The following is a 24,890-nucleotide window of genomic DNA, read 5'->3' as shown; positions in this document are numbered from 1 at the left end:
ATGGTTATTGCTTGTCTTGTCACATATTTCTCAAACCACATGGTTTCCAACACATCACACACAGATTTTCAATGACATCACAGTGTAGCTTTTGGCTACAGCTGAGCAACGGGACAGGCCATGTGGCTAACCTGAAGCTAGCCAAAAATACGGCAGGCAGCACTGGGCTCTGAACTTGGGCTTAGCCCAGAGGACACAATCAAGACAGGACACTACAAAAATTCTGCCACTGAAAGCTAAAACAATTCCACTGCACCGAAAACGATCCTCAGGTCAGCAGCACTGAAGATACTCAGAAAATCTGGGCTATTAAAGCAACTTATATAATGGGTTTCTCTTTCACTGCACAGCAATTCCAGTTACTCTTTCACAAGATATTGCATGTTTCTTTGCACTTGCCTGTTCCAAGAGTCTTACAAACTCCAGCACACTGTGGTGTTTGTGACGGTCTCTTCTCTAATCCCATAACCAAAATGAAAATGCAAACATATTAAAAAGGATTAGGAAATGAAGGTTTATACTGAATGCATTCACACCATAGTTCAGTTGAACAAAATTCGATTACCGCTCCAAAGTTGATGTTTTTATTTTGTTGCCTTTTCTCAACCGTGGAGCGATAGATCAATTCCTATTAGTCCGCTATATTTTCAGAACTCAATCGCCATTCGTCCAGAAGCTGCCTGGAGTATCTGAGAACACTTAATAAACGGTGGGCTGTTATTGACTTCAATTTAGAGAAAGCTGCTGAATGCTTTTCTTCCATAGAGGCCCAGAGCACCTCAGGGAAATCCAGAATTGCATTGCCATAGGAAACATATTACCACAGGTCAAAACCTCCAGTTTAAAGGATTTATTGCTGAACCCCCAATCATATTTCCACCAATCTCTTCTCTCTACTGTCTCTGATCCTCTGGAGCTTCTCTGGGTGGGAGGACAGCAGAGCTGAGCTATCCATAGCGATACATTGCAGTCTCTCTTCAAGCTATAACAACTTTCTTTTAATTACACCTTTTTGAGCATGAAAACCCTCACTGTCAGAATGAAGAGAAAATATAACTAGGGACTGTTATGTGTTGTGCAATACCTCTTTTCAGTGTCTGGTCGATCTAACATTTAAACTATCCTCCAATGCGATTACTGGGTACAACAGGTGGTACAAGACGTGACAAGAATGGCCAATACTGTTCTTATTTTCTATATATTGGAGCTTACGTTCCGTCTCATTTCTATCCTAAACCTCAGTGTCCCCTGCAACAGTGCCGTATTTCAAGTGCACTTTATTTTGAAGAGAAGTAGCAATCCTTCTCAATTACTTAGTTAAAGCATCTCACAGGAGCAAGCAGAGTGCACAGAAAATTTCCCTTATGCTTTAAAGAAAAACAACAGTGTTGAGCGATCTATCACCTATATCAGTACATCAATATTGGCGTCATGACTATTTTTTTTAGTATTGATAGACGCTTTGTTAACTGCAATGTGTACAATGTACTGAACACTTCCGATTGTTTTGAGTAACGGATAATAAATTAGAAAAAGAAGTACGTTTTGCTTTTGGAAATCTGTCTTCTGTCTGGTTAAAGAGACCATCTTACAGATCATGTATCTCAAAAGTGGGAGTAACTACTACAGCTGTTATGGAGTGAGTGAAATTCTGATGTTTTTTCTTGAGAACTGGAAAATGCTAAACGAAGCAGCTAACAGCTTAGGTTGCTGCTAAGATGCGGAATATATTATTGCAATGGTACAATTGTGATAACTGTCTACAACTCATCTTTAAAACAGAGAGAGTGGATTACTTGCATGACGGAAATTGTGAGAACAGAAGGAAGACAAGCTAAAAGCTAAAGACCTAGACACCTTAACTAACTTTGGCTCCTCCTTGGTGGCTAAAAGGGTAAAGGAACATGTCCGCTGGTGTCTATTTTATACTGAAAAATTAAATGAAATGAAAAACAATCAAAAATAGAAAAATAGAATCACTTTTTAACTTAATTACTTTGAAAATCAAGGTGAGCTACACTATAGCTAGTATTATTCATTAGCCTAATTCAGTGTCTAGGCTGGCGGTCAAGACAGTACAGGGATTCCCAATGGTTGTATGACATATTTGCGAATAAGCATGCTGGGTATTGTTCTGAGAGAACATGAAAACAATATAAAATTGTGAATTTTGTGAACTAAAAGCTGAGGGATACAGTGTTGAGCTATAACACACCACATAACAAGACTTTAAATGCTAGTTTTAGGCCAGATTGCCTCTAACATTTACAACACAGTGTAAAATTCCCTTTGTTATAATTCGTATTAACAAAAAGAAGCTATGACTTGTTCGCATGATGTTCTTTTAACATTAAGCATAAGCTCTCAGGAAGCATTAAATTAAGAAATGCTAAATCTAACACAGTTTAATGCTTTAATGCTATATTTGGAAAATATCAGAATACATAATTTACCTGCACCACCCAGCACTAGTTCACATCCATCTCAGACTGATGAATGCTACTTCATTTAAACCACACATGAACACAAACATTTAATATGCTGCTCTGTTAACCATATTGTAATTGATCTTTCAATACTCATACATACACATTTGCACACAAGTGCGGTTCAGACTCTCTTTCACTTCAAAAGTGACTCAAATATACATTGTTAATGCAGAATATTATCCTCAGACCTCATACATCAGTACTGCATCACTGTGAGCGAAATGATAGAAACTTGTATAGTCTTTATGATGGGAGCTGTAGTGCTGCCATATTCAGCACAGCAGGGCTCTTACATCAGCACCAGCCATGGCCTCCTTCTGTCAATGCTTAATTAATTTACTTGACAACTCTTAAAGGTTTCCAACCAGAGTGAAGCTGAAAATGCTGATTATGTTTTATGCCTTAAATGAATCTCTTCTTCATCCAAAAAATGAAATAAATAAAAATAAAAGAGAGTAAGGGTGGGGGGACTGGGGGCTCGTTAGGAACCATTCACAGATGCAGGTTTGTGCTTCGGTTAAAAGTCACTGAGCTTCAGGGTCTCGTGCAGCTCAAATTAACATCTCTTTACCAAACATCAAACATTGACAAAGTCCCTTTTTAGTGCGAACTGTTGGCACAGCAACCCGAGGATAATGAATTCAGATGGTATTGGAATGCTAATTCTGCCCGGCCAATCACAGTTGCACATGTAAATACAGCATTTGCATATGATGGTGTAGGATTTGAATGTAGAAAGGATCCTTAAAACCTATGAAGCTAATTGTTTAGCTGGAGAATTCCCCTCTCTTCACTGCATGTAGCGACACCAGTCTAGCAGTGTAGAGCGCAGTGTCTGAGACTAAGGTCTGGCAGGGCAGACACACACTATCGGAATTAAAATGAGTCACAAATCAGCCCTCACCGCTTTCCAATTTGCACAGCCCTGCTGGAGAGAGAGCTACAGTTCATCCCTGATTGGCAGCCAAGACTGAAATCTCTGCTGCTGCTTCTCTATTGGATTATGGGGCACTACACCATAGATCATAGCCTCAAGACTAACATTAGCATTTCCAACAGGAACCGAAAATACTTGTACATAGTACGTCTAATGAGTTGTGCAGCCACACTGCAAATTTGCTACCACATATAATCAATATATCATCTCATCTAACCCCATAGTTATTATACATCTCTATCTAAAGCTCTGGGGGTTAATTACTATAGGGGCAAAGCCATGGCCTATATTAAGCACTGCATGTTTCCCTGTCTAGTAAAAGCCTAAATCCTCCATACTAGACTGTATAATGCCAAATGAGGTCTCCAAATAATTAAGGTCATTAGTCTATAAACAGCACAAACAAGTGAAGCTGTTCCGCAAACACAGCATTAATCAAACAGGAAACAGGAAATAAGCATTAATTCAGACATGCGAAATCAATCACGGAGGAAATCGGAATCACAAATATGATTAGCCAGGGTTCAGTACTCAGAGAGGAAAAAAAACACAAAAAAGAGAAAGTACTGCAGCTTCCCACTAATATATACCTCACCAACCCCAAACATCATGTTGAAAAATTAGAAACTCCTCCAGAATTATTCATTAAATAAATGGCACGTGAAATATTGTTCCCCAGGGAGACGCAGCTGATACGTGGTGGCATATTTTGCTTTCGTCTCTCATGTTTTAGACCACCCCTTAAACTGCCTGTTGACAACTAAAACAATTTTCACTACATACATATATGTTTTATTTAATTAAGCAGAAACATACTCGCGTGTGTCTTCTTGCCAGCTGCTCAGTAACACAGGCCTTAGTGTTGTTTCTTATTGTTTACAATGAAATGCAGCAACACAGCTTTTTATCCAATTACCACCGCTAGCATAATGCTAATTTCTGGTAACGCTAACTTCCTATGTTATGTTAGTACCAAGCCAGTGGTGGTGCATTCACATTTTATGGAATATATTTCACTGTGAGGAAAATGGGTGAGGGTGAAAATAGTGTAATGACAAAAACAATGATAATCAAGGGGTTTACACAGAATGCATATTTAATGCTTACAATTATTTAGTATCATTTACCATTCATGTATTTATTATGTTATATATATATATATATATATATATATATATATATATATATATATATATATATATATATATATATATATATATATATATATATGGGAGGGGGAGGTCGCGGTCATTGGGCGGAGGGCAGGATACACCCTGGACAGGTCGCCAGTCCATCACAGGGCAGACAGACAGACACAGACAGCCACTCACACATTCACACCCAGGGGCAATTTAGCATGTCCAATTGGCTTGACTGCATGTCTTTGGACTGTGGGAGGAAACCGGAGAACCCGGAGGATTCAGACACGGGGAGAACATGCAAACTCCACACAGAGAGGATCATCTTGCCTTGACTTTTGTAGTCATTTATTCATTTAATCAAAAAATGACATGGTTACAGACCAAAATAATTTAGTTTATTCATTAAAATCTCCCACAGAAACACACATCTGGATCTGTGATTGATCGACATGCTCACAGCACACATGTGAGTGGTTAGAGGGTACATCTGCATGTCGTGGCCTTCAATATGAGTACCGCAAAATCAATAGCAATTGTAACATCTTAGGACTCATGCTAACAACAAGACACCAACATGATTAAACTAAGAAAAAAACACATGTAAACAAATGTATACAGAGATTCTGATATGAATTCCAAGAAAATGTCTGACATCAAGTAGCTCTGTAGCTCCTTTAGTGACAGGGTTGATCAGAGGGCAAACAAAGAGACAAGAGCAGGCTGAGCATCACCTTTCCAGTTTCCATATCTCTACAAGGTGCGATGATGAGGGTCAATGGGGGCGAGCAAGATCAGACAGCTAATAAATCAAACTCTTCCAAAAAAAAAAAAGGCCCTGCTATTATAATACTGATGCTGTAGACGAGCAAAACAGAGCTTCATCATTACAGCCCAGATCGATCCTGCAGAGCCGAAAGGCCTAAGAGCAGCATTTTGCTAACATGCTACGCTAAGCATAGAGGATCCCAGAGCCAACTCTCACTCTCTTTCACATTCACTCAGTGTCTCTCCCTGATCACCCATCACATGCCTCTACAGTAACACTGAACATGCTTTATGATCAGCACTCCGCAGTAATCACAGTAATGAAGGGTATATTAGCGGCCTAGCATTAAATGCTAGCAAGTGCCTTTGACTGATATTCAGAATGGCAGTGCTCTGACTGTGCTGTAGCGTCACCGCTCCCCCCTGCAGCCTGCTGTGTCTCACTAACACCCTTCACAGTGACCGCCAAAGACAGCAAGCCCCCTGAAACTGGGTCACGGGGTGCCACAAATTCAATCTGTGCAGCCAGAGGACCTGGGGATGTGGGGCAGGGAAAGTGCAGTATCGACATGGGCCCATTTCACCCTCTCACTGTCCTCCATCCAGCCCTCCGCACTGCTCCACACCCCCCAGGATTTGCTCGCACTCGCCACCCGCAAACCAGGTCACCGAACCAGATCGAGAGCGCAGGCACAGACCACACACATATGCTGACTGCAAACACACAAAGCCACGGTGATCATGAAAACAGCCACAGGGTCCTTGGCTAATGCAAAAGCCACATTTAGCATCATATTTTACTGAGCCTCAACTGCATACTTCCTTGTTGTGCAGAAAAATAACATACCCTTATTATGAAACATAACCGCTCTATGCTGTGGTTTTAGAATCAATGTCCTACTATAGGTCTTTACATTTTGAAAAAGCTACATTAGCAAAGTGTAACCTCTTGAAAATTTTAGCCTCCACCATGGGGCTTTGCTGTGTGGCCCTTGTGTCATACTGCCCTGTTAGCAGAGCAGCTAGCTGTGAAGCGAAGCGAATCCAGGAGGGAGAATTCACATCCTCAACGTGCCTGCTGACCTTTCCATGCATACGACCTCCATAATGACATTAGCACTGGAGTCGGCACCATGGATATCAATTACCTCCACTGCTGGGCCGTTAAATAGAAGGCCAAACCAATCGCCTTACAGCCTAGCTGGGCTAATTTATACAGCTCCCAAATGTATGAAGACTGTTCAGCTCCTGCCTAAAGTGCCACGAGTCTGCCTTTAACTTGCTGGGAGACAATTAGTAGCCTAAAACTCTTTCCAAAGCACCATTCTGTCCTGTTAGCTCAGTGTGAAGAGAAGGCAACACTAGAATAGAGTGCAAAGTCTTGCTGGTGATCCATCAGGTCTAGTGTCTGGCTGTTGCAAAGGGATCAGAGGGCACTTCCATTGCCAGTGCTAGAAAGAACAAATGTAGTTTAGCATAGTGTGGTCCAATAAGGAATCATCAGTATCCCTTTATCCCTGGAAAGGTGAAGATAAAAACATAACAGTTTAAAGAATCTTAAACTAGGTTTCTGCTCCTTCACAACAGCCTAAGGCCAGCTTTAAATGATGAAATTTTCACACAATCTTAGTTGCTTGAATCTTACATGAATCTAAAAATCACTTGGGCTGCATAATGTACTGCCTGCTCAGCGGCAATAGTTGCAACAGCCTTAACTTTGTGGCACCAGGTTTGTGAAACAGCCCAACAAAATGCTGGTAACATACTTTGCGACCATGTTACAGATTATTTCAACTGATTTCAACTGACATCATAGACAAGAAAAAAATGTGGTCTTCTTTTCACATTTTGTCAATTAAGTTAAGTGATACTTTTCTGATCCCACAACTGGGCAAATTCCACCTCCGCATTTAACCCATCCGTGAAGTGAAACACCACATACACACTACTGAACTCACACAGTAGGGGGCAGTGAGCACACTTGCCCGGAGCGGTCAGCTGCCCTATCCACAGCGCCCGGGGAGCAGTTGGGGGTTAGGTGTCTTGCTCAAGGACACCTCAGTCATGGACTGTCGGCCCTGGGGATCGAACCGGCAACCTTCCGGTCACAGGGCCAGATCCCTAACCTCCAGCCCACGACTGCCCCAAATCTGAGCCATTACAAAACGATCTATTATTACCTTTACTGAACCAGGAAAGAAACTCTCTGAGATTAAATATCTCTTTTTAACAGTGTCCTTGCCAAGATAGGTAGCAGCACATAAAAAAAAAAAAAAAAAACACTTTATAAACATACAACAGGAAACATAATAATCAACAGCCAATAATGAATAATTTACCCACTTCCACTGTTTGAAGAATATTTAAAAACTATTGAATGATACAAGTTCCCAAAGTTCTTACTGTAACAATTTCCAATCAAACGGTGCAGCATAAGTAAGAATGCACACATTTTAAAAGTGATCATAATTCCTGGTTCCTATTTGATTTGATTAAAGTTACATAGATAGTTAATGTAGTCAATGTCAGCAAAGCTGCTGTTTCGTAAAGAACACAGTGGTGAGTAATCAACCAAAAATTTGTAATAAATGTTAAAGCATCATAAACATAAAAAAGTAGCAGAGAGAAGTTTTTTGGTGTCAAGGGATAAACAAGACTTATTCCTGAAATAAAATCTCAATTTCATCAATTTCTTCTAAGGAATTCGTATACACATATTTTCAACCACGTTTCCCTTTAAAGTAGTGACAGGCTTGAGGACATTTTCCTTAAATTTGTAAGCAACATTTTTTAGCTTTGCCAACGTATAAAACAAGTTTGAGACCATAAAGTCTGCATTGTATAATATTAAAAGGATGTTGTAAGTTACAAATCCAAGCTTTGTGTAGGTGCTGAACAGCAGATAACAGCATCATCTGCATATTCATGAAAATTTACATTTGACAAAGACTATTAATATGTACAGTAAAAAGTAGAGGCCCCAGAATTGATCCTTGAGTTACACCCTTGACATGAAACCTTCAGCCTGCACACACAGTGAATGTACTATGTTTTCTTGAAGCCTGATTATCAGATATAATATTATTAATCGTTAAAAACTCCTGCTGCTCACACAAAAAAGATTCTAAAATCGTTGCTAAAACCAAAAGTTTAGAAATTTGCCTAATTATTATTATTCAACATTGCAGAATGTCATCCTTTTAAAAGTGGAATAACAAAAGCCAGATGAATGGAATTTCCTATATAACTAATTAAAGATTAAAAATTAAAAAACTAAAGGTACAACAATTGCATCAGCTGCTAGCTTTAAGAACAATGGTCCTCATTCACCAACCATCCTTAAGAAGACGTTTCTTCTTAAAATTCACTTAGACAGTTTCCACAAAGATTCTGACATTCACTGATGTTTTCTTAGGATTTGATCTTAGGTAAGAACAGAATCTACACACTAGCTCAAAAGTGTGAACAATTCTGCAGTTTAAGAACACAACATTAATCTGATGTAGACTTAAAAAAAACAATTTAAGATAAAACATGGGAAGATATTGGTGAATGAGACCCAATGGATCTACATTACATTTTTATGCAATTCAGAACTAGAGATGTGTTCAAAACCAAATGACAAATTTCCACAATAGTCACTGTCAAGATCTAACCACAATAAGCATGTTGAAGGAAGAATTAACCTTTGTCTGAAATTTTATTGTAATTTTTTTATAATGCAGGGTGGAAATTCTGTAGCATATTCAATACCAAATACAGAGTTTATGCTTTTCCAGAATCACTGGGAATTATTACAATTGGCTGTAATTTCAGAAAGATAATAGCTTTTGATTTCTAACTGCAGCTGTGCACTTATTTTGTAATTGTCTAAAAATCATCCAATCTGATTTATGACCAGTATGCCTTGCCTTTGTCCAAGCCACATCACACTCATGCAAAAGACTATCTACATCCAAATTAAGGCACACATTGTCATGACCTTTAACTATATTTTTAAAGGGTGCATGTCTTAACAATTTCACTAAAACCATCATAAAAATATTTCCAGTAATTTTGAACATCAGGGATAAAATAAATCCTCTCCCAAACAAAATAAAACAAGTAATGCAAAAAGCTTGCACAACAATATGTTTAAAATTTCTTGTAACTAGAATGAATAGAATGCGCAGCTTAGATTTCTGTACTTTTGCACTTCTGATAGTGGCAATAACACAGATTACTGATGTCATTTTCAAAAACTGAAGCTATGAGCTGAGGGTGTCCTGTAACAACCAACAATAATGATCTGATTTAGAGCTCACCAACTCCAAAGCCAACAACTTTTATAGCAAACAAATTTTATAATGCCCCCACCCCTTTTTGGCTGGTCAGTCCTAAATAAATTCTATCATTCAATATGAATGTCCTAAATGAATGTTTAAAACTGATTTTCTAAGCCAAGACTCAGAAAAAAGAAAAAAGAAGAAAAAAAAAAAACTTCAGCTCCAGTGGTCTTAGCCTAGATTCAAATCGAATCCATCAAATCGAATTGTAGTGTCGGCGCAGAAGAAACGTGCGTATGGGTAAATGCTCATTTATTGAATGGGCACTTCAACAGCCAGCAAGAAACCCAGTCCAGAAATGCCTCCCTGCCATTCAAACACAAAACACAGGGAGGACACAACATACAAGGAGGGCAGACACTTCTAACCACTAATTACACTTCAAAGCCCACCCTCCTCGGACACAATTACTCCAACAACATCAACAACCTCCACAATAACAGCAATGATAATTATCTTTTTTAACAGGGAGCGTGCCTGCCCCGAGTCACTCTGCATGGTCACAACCCCTAAGCGCCTCACAGCAGTGCGATCCACAGTAGACGCCACATCATTTTAGCTGGCTGGCTGGCTGGCTGGCTTGCTAGTTACACTAACTGGTTACCACCATATAAGCAGAACTATCTGTGAATCTTATCAGCTTTGTGCTTTGTGAATCTTACCAAATAATGCTGCTCATTTGTTGGTAAACCAGCTAGTGTGATTAGAAAGTTAGCCAGCATGCTAACATTAACATGCTAGCTCTTTGAGCACCTCGTTAGCTGTGTTATCCTTCTGTTAGGGATGGGAGTCGAAACCAAAATAAGTTCGTCAAGTACAGGCATTCAAGAATCGAAAGTCAGCCATATATATTCCGCTATCACTGTCTAGACAGCCAGTCCACAACACATACATCAATAGTCCAGATGAATTTTCCTTTACACAACGTGGAAAACAAAGTGAAATTTGTAACAAAATACTGACTTACAATCAAAAAGCATTGCCAGTGCCAAAACATCTACCCACCTGAATAGTTGACAGAGAAGATCATCAGGTACAGCTTACCCTGCCCTGTAAACCAGCTAGGTTAATTTAGCTATCATTAGCTCTCCAAATTTCCTTACTAATGTCAAATGTAATTAATATTGTACTCCTTATTTTTGCCAGATATCCTTTTTTCCCCATGTCATGGTTGTTGGAATTGAGGTTAAGATGTGGAATTCCCAATATGGAATTCCTGTAAAACCTTTTGGATTTCAACAACCATACTTGCTGTAGTCACACCCAGTTTTAAGGGTATTTACATACCTGTGCAGTAATTGCTTTCTTCTCACACTCTGACATTATCATTATAAAGAATGTAACAGTGACTGCTGGAAAAATAACAGAAAGATGCAAACATAAACAACATCATAAATGGTATACATAGCGCAGAAAACATTCATGAAAAATACTGTCAAGGTGCACAGACATCATGTCTCAGACAACTTACAACCTCAGCATGTAAAGCTGGCCTAAGGATACAGTATGCAAAGTTGGGACTGCAATGGCATGTAGTTACAGTGTGTTGTCAGAAGCATGGTCATGCATGGAGACATGAGCAGCGGTGGGTATGGCTGGACACAGCTGGGCTCCTGAGGTGTTTGGACCCCTGAGAGTGCAGAGTTTCCCCTGGGTAATGTCACCATGCACTGCTGCCCACACCACAGCTGACAAAGAGGCAGCAGGCCGGTCTACCCCTGTCTGAAACCTTCGTCATGGTATACAGAGGAACTATATTGGGATTGTGAGCTAGAGACATGCTGGAGCCAATTCCGGGTCTGTGAATGAATTAATTTGGGCAGCTTTCATAAGGTACCAATATGTCAGCTTTATACAGTGTGGATGACAAATTAAAATATATTAAGTTAGAAATAAAATTAGAAGATTTCTCTGCAGTTTCTTAGTCTGAAGAAAATGTAATTTTTTCTCATACTCTACCAGCATGTCTATCCAAAGAAAAACAATTATTTCCAAAATAGTAACTTCACAGGACAGAGCAAAACTTTCTTTACTTTCAATCTAAGTTAATTGAGAGAAATTTGATTCTAAGCAATTTTGGAGCATTTCTATTGGTCCAATCATATCAAATGTTCACACAATGCAAAGAACAACTACTGAGCTCAAATGGTGCAGAAAAATAAGAATCTAAAACAATGGAGATGCATGTTTTCCGTTGGACAGTGATGATATGGGGATGTTTTTGGGAAAATGATTGCTCACACTCAGTTCTAAATCTACATTACCCCTTTGAATTCCCAGGCTTATGATGTCGTAAGGTTTATTTATGTCCTTCTCAACCACCATCATCTGTTAGCTTTCTATGCTTTTCACTAAGTCATGAGTATTCTTTAAGATTGGCCAACTGACAGACATCAGCACAGTCAGCAGCCATGATGTCACACTAGCAATTTTACCGTGCACTCTGTGTCTTCCCAGAGATCAGGAAAAGTGTGTGTAAGTGTGTGTGTGTGCGTGCGTGCGTGTGCGTGCGTGCGTGTGAGAGTGTGTGTGAGAGACAGAAATAAATGTGATTTTTTGTTATGCTCCACCAAAAAGCACGCTATTTAATACATTCTTAATGTATAGTGTATGTTACAGCAAGACAATATCTTTGTCACCAGTCCTTACACATTACATTTCCTTGTTAAATATAATGGTTTGGAAATGGTCCCCAAAAGGATTTCTAGTGACCATTGCCCAGAATAGGGTGGTGGGGGTAAATTGCTTGGAGTTACATCCCTCTTTGCAGGGAGGTAGAGAAGGACTGTTGTTTTATTATAGTGCCACTGGAGCTTACTACAAAAGAAGATAGTGGGTGCATGTGAGAGAGGGAGAGAGAGGGAGAGAGAGAGAGAGAGAGAGAGAGAGAAAGAAATGGAGAGAAAGAGATAGAGACTGAAAAGAAAATATGCAGGTGAAGTAGATGGAGAAAGAACAACAGTAAAAAATGGTTAAAGACGATGAAAGCACAAGCAGCACAAACAGTAAGAAAGGAAGAGTTGGAGAGTGTGCGCACAAGAGAGAGGGGGTGAGAGAGAGAGAGAGAGAGAGAGAGAGAGAGAGAGCCAGAGTGCAGAAGAAAGAGTGGAGGGGGTGGATGTGTTAATACACAGGAACACTGCATCAAACCAATGCACTGCTCTGAGCGGGATGCGTCAGCAGTACATTCACGTTTTCACTGAAGGACAAAAGGAGGAGATAGAGCGGAGCGGCTCGGGTGCCTGCAACCCCGTCACATAAAGAGAAAAAGAGAGAGAGAAGCCTGAGCACCAGGGAGGGGGGTAAGGACTCGCCACTGGCGCCGCCACCACCGCTGCTGCCGTTGCTGTGGACAGGATTCACCTCTGGGTGCATGTGTGTATGCATCTCTCCCTCGCTCCCTCTCTCTCCTCTTGCCTGTCCGCTTGCTTGCTTGCCTGTCCAGCTTCCACCGCAGACCCCCAGCCAGCCCACAAGCTTATAATCAGAAGCAGAAGAACTGCCACAACTTACTACCTCAAGATGCAGGAATAAAGGAATACCGCAAGATCTGCACCGGGGGACAAACTACGGACCCCTCTTCAAGACAGCTCTCCGAAATCAACAGTACGTCATACAGCAGGATCAATTCCTCCTTTTCTAATACTAAAAAGAGAGAGAGAGAGAGAGAGAGAGCGAGAGAGAGATAAAGAGAGAAAGAGGGAGAGCAAGAGCAAGAGGGAGAGGGAGAGAAAGGGAGAGGGAGAGAAAGAGAGAAAGAGGGAGAGAAAGAGGGAGAGAAAGAGAGAGAGAGAGAGAGACAGAGAGAGAGAGAGAGAGAGAGAGAAAGCGATCGCTAGAGAGCTTCACTGCTGCGCTGCTGCTGCCCCCTTCCTCCCCCTTCCTGCTCCCGCACCACTACCCCCGAGCCCCCCTCCGGAGAAATTGACGGATTATTGCTAACTGTGCACGCGGCAGTCTGCTGCTGCTACGGTGACGGGCAGGAGAGCAAGGCGAGTTAAAAAAGCAAGACCGAATGACCGCAATGTGCATCTGTTAGCCTTTTTTGTATTCATCAGTGCACGGCTAATCAACTGGACAAGTGTCGAGGAGGGGGGTGTGCAATGGCAAAACTGAGAAGCGAGTGAGTCTTTAACACAAAGGAAGAAAAACTGGAAGGACTTGGGATTTCATTCCCCACTCTACAAATTTTTCCCTTCTTTTTCCTCGCTACGTTTTTTTAATGTGCTTGCAGTTTGGCTATGGAGTCTTGTGAACAATGTTCAGTGGTATTCAGCGTCGGCTTCCAAGGACAATCAGTGGGGGAGCTGAGAGGAGATCTCTTCCAATCTGACTGGATCCATGCACCTGCTTAGCTCACTGGGCCTTACCTCTTACACCAGTTTCTCTAAATGCTGCTTCTCTCTGGAATTCAAAGGAGCCATTTTGTCAAAGCAGTTCACAGTCCACTTTACTTTTCTAACAAGAAATCTATCAAAATGTTGCAGAGGTCTTGTTGAAGCCGACCAGGCTTGCGCAAATTGAAAAAGGGATAATCAAAGGAGAATCCCAGCAAATTCCGTACTAATGAGGTAAGTGTTTTGGATTTATACTTCTTTCTTTGACTGACATCCTTGTTTCTTTCTTTTGGAATCATTTGCGCTCTTCTCTCCCCTTCCCTCTATCCCTCACTCTGCCTGTCTCTTCTCTGTGTTTAACACAGCACCATCCTGCACTGTCGATGGAAAACAGAAGCAGTGTCTTGCTCAAACCAGGGTAGGGCCACTGTTCTCCGTTCCCGAGCCGAATCCCCACACGATGTTGAATTATGAACGCGCCACATCATGAGTCTCTTGTGGCAGGTAACTGTGCACCGTGCCTGGAACGCAGCCCTGCTCTGTGCAGTCTACCTCATGGTGCGAGCGTGGAGTGTGTGCGCCGCCCCCACCGGACCGCAGAACTGCCCAGCCGTCTGCTCCTGCAGTAACCAGTTCAGCAAGGTGGTGTGTACCAGGCGTGGCCTGGTTCGTGTGCCCCCTGGCATCCCCACCAACACGCGGCACCTCAACCTCATGGAGAACAGCATAGAGATAATCCAGGCTGACACCTTTCGGCACCTCCACCACCTGGAGGTGCTGCAGCTTGGCAGGAACTCCATCCGGCAGATTGAGGTGGGGGCCTTCAACGGTCTCACCAATCTCAATACCCTGGAGCTGTTTGACAACCGGTTGACCGTAATCCCAAGCGGTGCTTTTGAGTACTTGTCTAAACTGCGGGAGTTATGGCTCAGGAACAACCCTATTGAAAGCATACCATCTTATGCATTCAACCGAGTCCCCTCGCTCATGCGTCTGGATTTGGGAGAGCTGAAGAAACTGGAGTATATTTCTGAGGGTGCTTTTGAGGGATTATACAACTTGAAATACCTAAACCTTGGAATGTGTAATCTGCGGGAGATGCCTATTCTCTCTCCATTGGTGGGTCTAGAGGAGCTTGAGATGTCAGAGAACTACTTTCCGGAGATCAAACCTGGATCCTTCAGGGGCCTAAAATCTCTCAAAAAGCTCTGGATTATGAACTCCAGGATCACCACCATGGAGCGAAATGCTTTTGATGATGTCACAGCCTTGGTTGAGCTCAACCTGGCACATAATAACCTTAGCTCTTTGCCCCATGACCTTTTTGCGCCCTTGAGTTACCTAGTAGAGCTGCACTTGCACCATAACCCATGGCGGTGTGACTGTGACGTTGTGTGGCTAGCCTGGTGGTTGAGAGAGTACATCCCTACCAACTCCACGTGCTGTGGTCGCTGCCACACCCCTGCACACTTACGCGGGCGATACCTAGTGGAAGTGGACCAGACTACCTTCCAATGCTCTGCTCCCTTCATCCTGGATGCTCCACGGGACCTTAACATCTCTGCAGAGCGAGTAGCTGAGCTCAAGTGTCGTACAGCCCCCATGTCTTCTGTCAGATGGATTCTGCCCAATGGAACAGTTCTGACCCACGGCTCCAATCATCCCCGGATATACGTGCTCAATGACGGAACTCTAAATTTCTCCAACGTGCTGCCATCTGACACAGGTGTGTACACCTGTATGGTGACAAATATGGCCGGAAACTCCAATGCGTCGGCCTACCTGAATGTGAGCGCAGCTGAGCTCAACACCTCTGAGCACTTGAGCTACTTCACCACAGTGACTGTGGAGGTGGTGGAACCCACGTCCGAGGAGGTGATAAAACCGAAGACGGTCACGGCCTCGCCCTCCGTCTTCCAGCCTGTGTTTATCTCAACACCAACTGTGCTGCTGCAGACTCCCCGACAGGTCAGCGTGCCAACAGTCCGAGGAACAGTACGCCCACCTGCCAGTTTAGATGAGGTGATGAAGACTACAAAAATTATCATTGGCTGCTTTGTTGCCGTCACACTGCTTGCTGCAGTTATGCTGATTGCGTTCTACAAGCTGCGCAAGCGGCACCAGCAGAGGAGCACGGTGGCAGCTGCCAGGACTATAGAGATCATTCAGATGGAGGAGGATGTTCCTCCTACCACCTCGGGGACAAGTATACCAGGAGAGGGCGGGATGGTGCTGCCAAGCCTGAGAGATCGTAACAGCACCTACAAACCCAGCTACAGCACCTACAAACCAGCACACTCTGCTCCCTGGACAGAGAACAACATTGGCAACTCTCTCCACCGCCCTCGGCCCACCACCATCAGCACCATCCCTGAGCCCTACTTGATTAAAACCCACACCAAGGAGAAGGTACAGGAAACCCAGATCTAATGTTCCCTTCTCCTTCTCCTCTCTCCCTTTTCCTGTTCCTCATGAAAACATGCAATAGAATGCACAAAGAAAAGACAGCGATTACTTTTGTACCCAGTGCAAAAATGAGACTGTTTTTCTTGTACATGCTTATATATAAGTATATGAATATAAATATATAAATTAATCCACTATGGGATGGTAAGAGAAGCAGATTATATAAAAATGAAAATGAATTTAAACTATTTTCTAACTTGTAACTTCTATTTAAGATGGAGATATGTGAAGATGCTGACGTGACGCTGCAAATGAGGACAGACTTGTTTGAAAAGGGCACTCTGTGGTTTTTAGACAATGCTAGACAGGATCCGGTAAACTTTCTACATAAGTGTCCCCAGAACAATCTTTACAGGTTTATCTTGTAAAAGCAACAAGAATTTGTAATGTGCCAAATGTTATACATGCAATAAAAGAGTTTGGGTTTAAAGAGATATCAGAACAAAACACTGCAAAATATAGTCTATATTAATGCTGCAAAAAGGAGCTTCTCCTGAGTCTGCTTTTTGGTAGCTATCAGGCAAATGGTTTTGGTCTAATGTACTATTTTGCAGCAAGTGGTTAACTCAATATTTGCCAAACTGCCAGACCTTGCAGTGAGAAGAAGTAAGGCAATTGGGTTTCTATTTATTTTCCTTTAATATCCTTTTCGGCTTTAAATTTAGTTCTGGCCATTGCCTTCTCTGTTATTGGTTGCTTTCTCTATACTTTTAAAAACCCCAAAATGCTTTCTTAAGGCTTGAGTGGCTTTTAGGGCTAAAATAGAATAAACACGTTACAACAGTTGCCTCAGATTAGTAGTGTAAGGGCTGAACAGGATGTTCATTTGCAACAATGCAGAGATAGTTGCCATGATACGAAGGTTTACTGCAAGTTAAAATTAACATGACTGCTTACTATTTTATTTTTGTTGAGAAGGAGATACAAATGAATGTGTGCATTATGGGCTGTCCTCTATGGTGATCGTTCAAACAGTGAATTCCTTTGTCCTTATTTTGAGCAACACTATTTTTATGAGGAGTCTACAAAGGTTACAACAATAAAACATTTGGTTTGTATTTCTCTAAACATAACTCTTTCCTCTCGCCTTTTTTTCTACATACTGCAGAGCGTGTGTCCAGTTGTTTGCAAAAAGTTTGCAAAAATTGCATGGAAGCAGCAGAGATTACGCTCCTCTGTCAAATGTCATTTCAGAATGTACCATGTTTGTGTCTGCAGCTCCAGTGCGCAAAAATTTCACAGCCCATTTTGCTGAATCTTATTTGGTGATAAACTGCTTGCTGGGGAGATTCTAATCTTTAACGTATCTGCAATGGCATATGGACCCAGTAGTGGCTGCAAAAAATGCATACTACTGAAATATGGAAACAAGTTAATGACAACAGAAACATGGCACCAACATATCTAAAGAAAAAAATGGAGTCTGCTTTTCTGGCACAGTAAATACAGTGTGTTAGGCAGGCATTTGATAAGATCTCTTTACCCAGCCATAATGACATTACGAGTTTCCCCATTCAGAGCTCAGGTGACACAGCTGCATTTCAAGCAGATGACTAAGAAGGTTAAGTGCGGCTTTTAATATCATCCATTGTTGATCTACTTAACCTGTAGCACATGCCAAATTAGGTATGGAGTGCAAGTGTTGTTATATCCAAAGTGAATGTACGTGAATTACATTGTGTGATTTCCAGACTCAATTTCGTGTTTACAGCATAGTCTTATAAACACTCTTCAAAATAAAGGTGCCAAAATGGGCTCTTTGGAGTGATGCCATAAATGAACCACCCTGCTTCCCTAAAGAACCTTTCAATGGATGGTTCTTTAACCCTGACATAAAACCATGGCAGTTTCTGCCTTTTAATCTGCTCTTCTGTGTTAATCACATTAATTCTAAACACCATTTTTGCATTTATCTGACATGTAAAGAATGTGATCTAACAAAGCTGAAAATTCGAAGAAAACACAGGAATCAGAATATAAGTCAAATATCAGCAGTGTTTTTTAACTACCCTTATTAAACAAATGAATGTTAAGCAAGCGGACAAGTCCAAATTGTCCATCCAACAATATAGGAAGTTTTGTATGTCTTTTATATAGTGATAGAAAACAGTTTATCAAAAGAAAACCCTGATTCTACATGCCAATGTTTCATTTTAGCAATATGTACAAGCTTGCACCATAACTCTGCAGCAGAGATAAACGAGTTAAAGGGGCCTACATTCTCAGAATGGATCGCCTGAGAGATGCTCAGGGACAAAGAATATTTTTTTTGTAAATTAGATCAGTACAGTGAATATTGGTACGTCACTAAAACTGTATGTCTAAGCCAAGAACAATTTTACAACTTTATTTTTAAGACTGATACTTCAATTCAATTCAATTCAACTTTATTGTCATTATACAATACAGGGTAGTACAGTACAACGAAACACTATCGGGCTACTTTTCCAGTGCAGTAATAAAAGATAAATAGCAACAGTGCAAAGACAAAAGACAGTAAAAGACAAGACAAAAAGTGCACGTTCGCTACTTGTACTTACTGACTTACATATAATGCATATTCTTAAACAGAAAATGTTTTAATGTTACACTTTTTCTTTTCTGATACTGATACCAATACTGAACCCTTTGACCAGACACCTGCCTGGTAATAACATGAGCAAATTTTACTAATGATGAGCATACTAGTCAAAAAAAACTCCACTACCCCAGTAGTCTGGTGAATCCAGATGTGATCTCATAAAGAGAATTTCTATGGACAGATTTGGGCTAAATTTCAGTGGGAATGTAGACTTATTATAGTGGGAACAACCTAAATTTGTTTGAAATGTATAAACCTATTCAATGCCTTGTGAAATGGAGCTTATAATAGGTCATGATGGTGCACTGACTAACATTTATCTGATGGACAACAAGCTTCATCATTAGCCCATCAATGTAATCTAAGGCAGCATGGTTGAAAACTCCCCTCAAAAACTCCTAATAAGCATGTTGAGGTACCTTGCGTGTGCAGAGAAAACATTACATGTCATAAAAATAAACCTCTTGTAATTGATAAACAGCCTCGTTAGTTAACGTTAGCATTTCACTACCTAGCTTGTTTTGCTTGTCTTACAGATAGAGATGTTAAAAAACATGGACTAGAGGACACTGGGGTGGGTTTGAGAGGGAGTGTACTGTTGTTTGCAGAAGATTTTGCCACAATGCAGCACCAAAACTTAAGACGTTGTCCCCATATATACCTGTATTGTGATATAACTACCCCATAGGAAGAACTACACAGACAACATGACATCACACAATGTGTGCTTTTCAGTCTAGATTAGTTACAGGATGGAATTACATATGTTCCTTTTTTCCCTCAGAAAACCCTCTTTTGAGTGAGTGGCCTAACATTCTCATACTGAGTTAACTCCTCAGCATTTCAGACAGAATCTTTACAGGCACAAGCCTCAGAATCTTTACAGACACAATCCTTTTTACAAGTCCTCTTCATTGACTCCCAGTGTACTGAAAATATTAACACATTTCTTCCGACACCATGCAAAGCAAAGGCTGTTTTAGGCTTGAATGGGCGCTAATGTGCTATTAGGTTGTACATTTTTAGCATGAGGCGAAAGGGGTAGAGGGTGTAGTCTGTAATCAGGGGCAGAGTGTCTCTCAGCTCAGAACTGCAGTAACCCGACATTAGCACACTCACGCACACACACGCAGCAATTTCCTGCCCTCCCGGGGCACTCAGGCCACAGCACCCACACCAGTGAGGGAACAGCGCCGTAACACCGCACACAGTAACACACTGGGATAATTACCCAGCTCTGTGCTTCTACATTATTCAGAAGAAAATGTCTTGATGGTGCAAGTGTTGTGTTTGTGGCTGATGAGCCTTGTAAATTTAATCTTTAATGCCAGGAGGAATCATTCTGCATAGGTTGATTTGACATGCTCTCTAGACTAGCAATATGGTGCGAGATTAAGTTCATTTCAAGTTCAGCCTCATTTTAAGAGTCAAATGTGCCTTTGTAAGCCTTAAATGAAAGAACATTAGGGTTTGGTAGAGCTCTTTATGTAAGTTTTACCATTTAAGCTACTTGTGACTTTACACACTTAAAAGTAAAGGGTCATAAACAGTTCTTGTTCTGGACATATGGTAGAACCTTTAGAAGCTTTACATGATGCTGAGAGCAGTTCAAGTCTTAAAAAGGTCACACATCACTTTAAAAGAGCCACACATTGAACAGTTATTTAGGGAACCTGAATATCAATTTGATGTTCAGGTTCCCTAGACATCGATCCAGAGCGCTCTTTGGCATCTTTACTTATAAGAGTGTACCCTGACTCCCCAAACGGTCCACCCACTGGCTATACCACTGTTATCTTCAAGGGGACTCATCCACAGGCGGCATGTGTAATCTTCCAATCTTTACGGCTCATGTCAGACTGAGCCACAATTCAATATCACATGAACGCAGGCTCTAATTTGCCTATGAGTGGGCCACCATTTGAAAGTTCTGTCAGATATTTAATAGGCATAGAGTCTGTGCTTGTGTGCTGCTGTGGTCCTTGGCTTATCATTTCGCTCCTATTCCCCCCTTTCCTTTTTATGATGCTAATTGACTTAACATTATTGACTTTCCACGTCAACATTACCGCAGCGAGGAGCTCACTTTAAGGACGTGCTCGCTAGGGAAGGAGGCTGCTGTTTGATGGGTTCTCCATGGGAGACTTATCACTCGCACAATTATCCTGACAGATTTGAGGATTGCTTTTTCCCTTCTTCCGCTGACTGATATGTTGGTTTTCTGCAGTCTGATAGATAATGATGAGGAGGGAGATGGAATGGGGTGGAGAGGAGCACACACCAGATGTTTATCAGTTAATGAAGTGTCTGGGCTGGGCTACGGTGGTCCTTTCTCTATCCAGTGGTGCGCTCTGACCTCCATCTTGGTCAGTATAGCATTTGGTTTCCTATTTTCTGTGAGGTGAGGTATTACTGAGATGACTGATGGAGAAATATGACGGTAGCGTGAACATCTCATGCTTCATTAACCTCTATTACTCACTACCAAGGTTGGGTGATATGGCAAAAAAATTCAATACTTCCACCAAAAAAAAAGCAAAAACAAACAAACAAACAAACAAACAAAAAGCCACATAACAATATTCTTTGTATCTGAAATTTGGTAAATTAAAACAGGCTTACACACACACACACACACACACACACACAAAAGTGGCACATTTATAAAATACCAACAAAAATATAACTACAAACACTTTTATTCATCCAATTAAATTAGACTAATTCCTCACTTTTAATCAAACATGTAGCTGGAAAGTGTTTTGTAAGTCCTGTCGACATTCATCATATGCTTAGAAATGGATAGTGACATTAATAGTGATGTAATAATAATGATAATGATAAATACTGTCACATAGCCCATCCTAATCGCTACTGTAACTTAATAATAACCTAATTATTTTGAATTGCTTTTCTGTGTAGTTGCTGAATATTAAGTATTAGGATAGGGACGTCCATCAATGTAAGGAAGATAAATTGCACAAAGCATTGTTTACAGCAAAGAAGGTAGGCATTCCCCTGAGATCTTTCACAATACATTTTGGTATAACCAATGAAAAGATGCATTAGCATGTGTGTATTGATAGCTAATGGGTTTAATGAGCCTCAAAGACCTAAAGAGTCTTCCTACCGGCAGACTTGAGTGATAGGCGAGAGAAGCAAGTCTAACTTCCTCTCGTTTTCCGTCCTTCTGGACTTTTATTATACAAAAAATTGCTAATAATGTCTTTATTGTCACTCTTGTAAAGTGTTGGGACCTTAAGAATGCCATGTGCAGACTGCAAAAGCAATTTACAGTCAGCATGACTGATGTGAATCGTACATTATTGTGTATTATTATAAACCCATTTAACCCTCATTCCGCTTTGACATTTCTGCAGCGTGTGATGGACTAGTATCTCAGAGCAGATAAAATGCACCAATCTGATCAAGCCACCAGGAAATATCATCTGTGATCTTTTCTTACTGGCCCTGAGAGAGACAAATCATATTTCCGTATCAGAGATTTTGTCAGAGAATGTAACAATGTTGTTCCGCTTTCATTGCAAACCAGCAACTGCAAAAGGACCGTCTTTGCACATTTTTAAAGACAACCTGACAGGCTGAATTTCCTCCAATCGATTTCCATCCGAGGACAGGCCGAGCAGTAGTGGATGGATGTAGCAATATGCTCTGACAGACAGACGAATGAAAAAAGTCTTTCAGATTTCATTGGAGAGGAAAATGAAACATGTTTAATTTAGTATGATTCTGTTATAGCAGCCTTACGCTTTTTACCGAGTCATTACAGAACAGGTATAAAGCGTAAGGCAAGAGAGCAGCCATAGGGCATGTCCTAATTTTACATGTCAGCAGCTGTCCACAAGTGTGTGTCTGCGTGTGCGTGTGCACAATATGACTAAAATCAGGACTCTGGAGAAAAATGAATGTTTAATATTCAGTGTGCTCTATTTGTTTATTTGCTTGCTTGCTTTTAATATAGTATATTCGTTTTGCACTCATTATCCTTTAAAAAGAAGTCACATTCATGCAAAGCAAAGTTAAATGTAGAGGCATGGAGGACAAGGCGGGGGAAAAAAAAAGCAATTCTTCTGTTGACATAAGAAAACAATATTTCTACCTGACATCACTATATGGAATATAGATGAAACAAGTAGGATTTTTCAAGGGCTTAATAGCTTCAGTGTACATTTGAACATTATGAATGCAGCTTCTGTGCCTGAAGGTGTGGCATGATCAATGCCATTCCATTCTAGGCTCTAACACACTGTTCTTTTGGAGGCCAGATGAAATAGAGGGCAAATGCACGCAGGAGAGCTAAAGTGAGTGTGTGTGTGTTGCATTGACTAGTCTATCTATTTCATGATAAGAACCAGGAGGTTTCATTTATCCATCAATTAACAGGTAAATTAAAACCTTGTTGCTGTTCTACAAAAGACAAATCTGGTTGTAAAACTTGTGGAAACACAAGAGGCTGCCTTTCAGTCAAGCTAATCTAAACCTTAATGCATGACTGGCACACTGGGAATGGCATGATTTCCCCTAGCTGCCCAATAGAAAGTAACAGAATGCAGAGTAATACAGCATCATTTCAGTGGTTTATCTCAAAAAACGAACAACGACACCTCAACACTGGCAAATTTCTCATGCACTCAGTAATCTCATTTTAAAAAATGTGCAGATTAAATTAACACACCGATTATGCACTTTTATGTTATGTCAGGAAAAGGATTCATTAAAAATGTGTATTTACAGGCAAAAACACATTAAAGAATAAAGGTGAAATATTCTGAAGGCAAGTCATACACTCTCCCAAAAACAGTTTACTTTAGTGTTGCTACAGAACAAGGCTGCCCAAAGTGTCTTGTGCAGGCCAAAGCTGACCTCTGAAGACACTTGATTTGGTCCACCAGAAAGGAACCCCTATCATCAAATCAACAAATAGTGTGTGCCAGTGAATAATCCAACAATTTAAGAACAAAGTTCCTCAATAAACAACTGCAAGGATTTAGGTATTTCACCCTCTACGTTGCCTACTGTCAAAACAGTTCAGGGAAGCCAGAGAAACCTTTGTGTGTATGAAGGACAAGGCCAAAACCCACAACTGTATGCCCATGTCCTCCAATCCACACAGCATTTAAAAACAGCACGCTTCTGTGATGGACATCATCACATGGAATACTTTGACAAACCATTTGTTGCTGCATCCACAAATGCAAGTTAAGACTTGACTATGCACAGCAGAAGCCATATGTCAACAATGTCAAGAAACACTGCCAGCTTCTCTGTGCTCGAGCTCATCTGAAATAGACTGATGGACAGTGGAAACGTGTTTTGTGGTCTGATGAGTGAAACCTTCAAACTGTTTAAGGAAATAATGGATTTTCTCTGGGCCAAAGAAGACAACAACCATCCTGATTGTTACCAGCATTAAGTTTAAAAGCCAGGGTCTGTCATGGTATGGGGGTATTAGTGGCTAACTTGCACATCTGTGTAAGCATGATTAATGCTAAACCTATAGCTATATATACACATGCATACATACATACATACATACATTTTGGAGCATATGCTGCTTTCTTGACTATGGCTTTTAGGGGTGGTCATACTTATTTCAACAATGCCAAGCCACCGTTTGTGTGTTACATCAGGATGGCTGCATAATCAGAAAGCATGGCTGTTACAATGGCTTGCATGAAGATCGAACCTGTCTCTTTCTAAAAAATTGTTGTGTATTATGAAGCGCAAAATATGACAATTAACGCCCCATGCAGGTGCACAGCTGAAGACTTCTATAATGGAAGAAGGGAAAAAAAATCAAAACTGGATTAACTTCTGTCTTCAGTCC

At 40.9% G+C, this 24,890-nt stretch overlaps 1 protein-coding gene and 1 long non-coding RNA gene across 2 annotated transcripts in view; one reads left to right on the top strand and one right to left on the bottom strand.

Annotated features, from left to right (window-relative positions):
• LOC108442927 overlaps positions 1-24,890 on the bottom strand; it is a 212,316-nt gene that overhangs the window by 18,804 nt on the left and 168,622 nt on the right. The gene's annotated exons all lie outside the window — the stretch shown is intronic.
• Positions 12,754-17,534, top strand: lrrc4.2 (leucine rich repeat containing 4.2). The gene is made up of 2 exons (XM_017723160.2): positions 12,754-14,229; positions 14,361-17,534. Exon 2 carries the CDS (start codon positions 14,482-14,484, stop codon positions 16,423-16,425), a length of 1,944 nt encoding a protein of 647 aa, XP_017578649.1. The 5' UTR covers positions 12,754-14,229; positions 14,361-14,481; the 3' UTR covers positions 16,426-17,534.

Source organism: Pygocentrus nattereri, chromosome 7, assembly GCF_015220715.1.
Source record: "Pygocentrus nattereri isolate fPygNat1 chromosome 7, fPygNat1.pri, whole genome shotgun sequence".
NCBI classification, from domain to species: Eukaryota; Metazoa; Chordata; class Actinopteri; order Characiformes; family Serrasalmidae; genus Pygocentrus; species Pygocentrus nattereri.
Note: the sequence above shows the minus strand (reverse complement) of the source record. Positions and strands in the feature narration are given on the sequence as shown.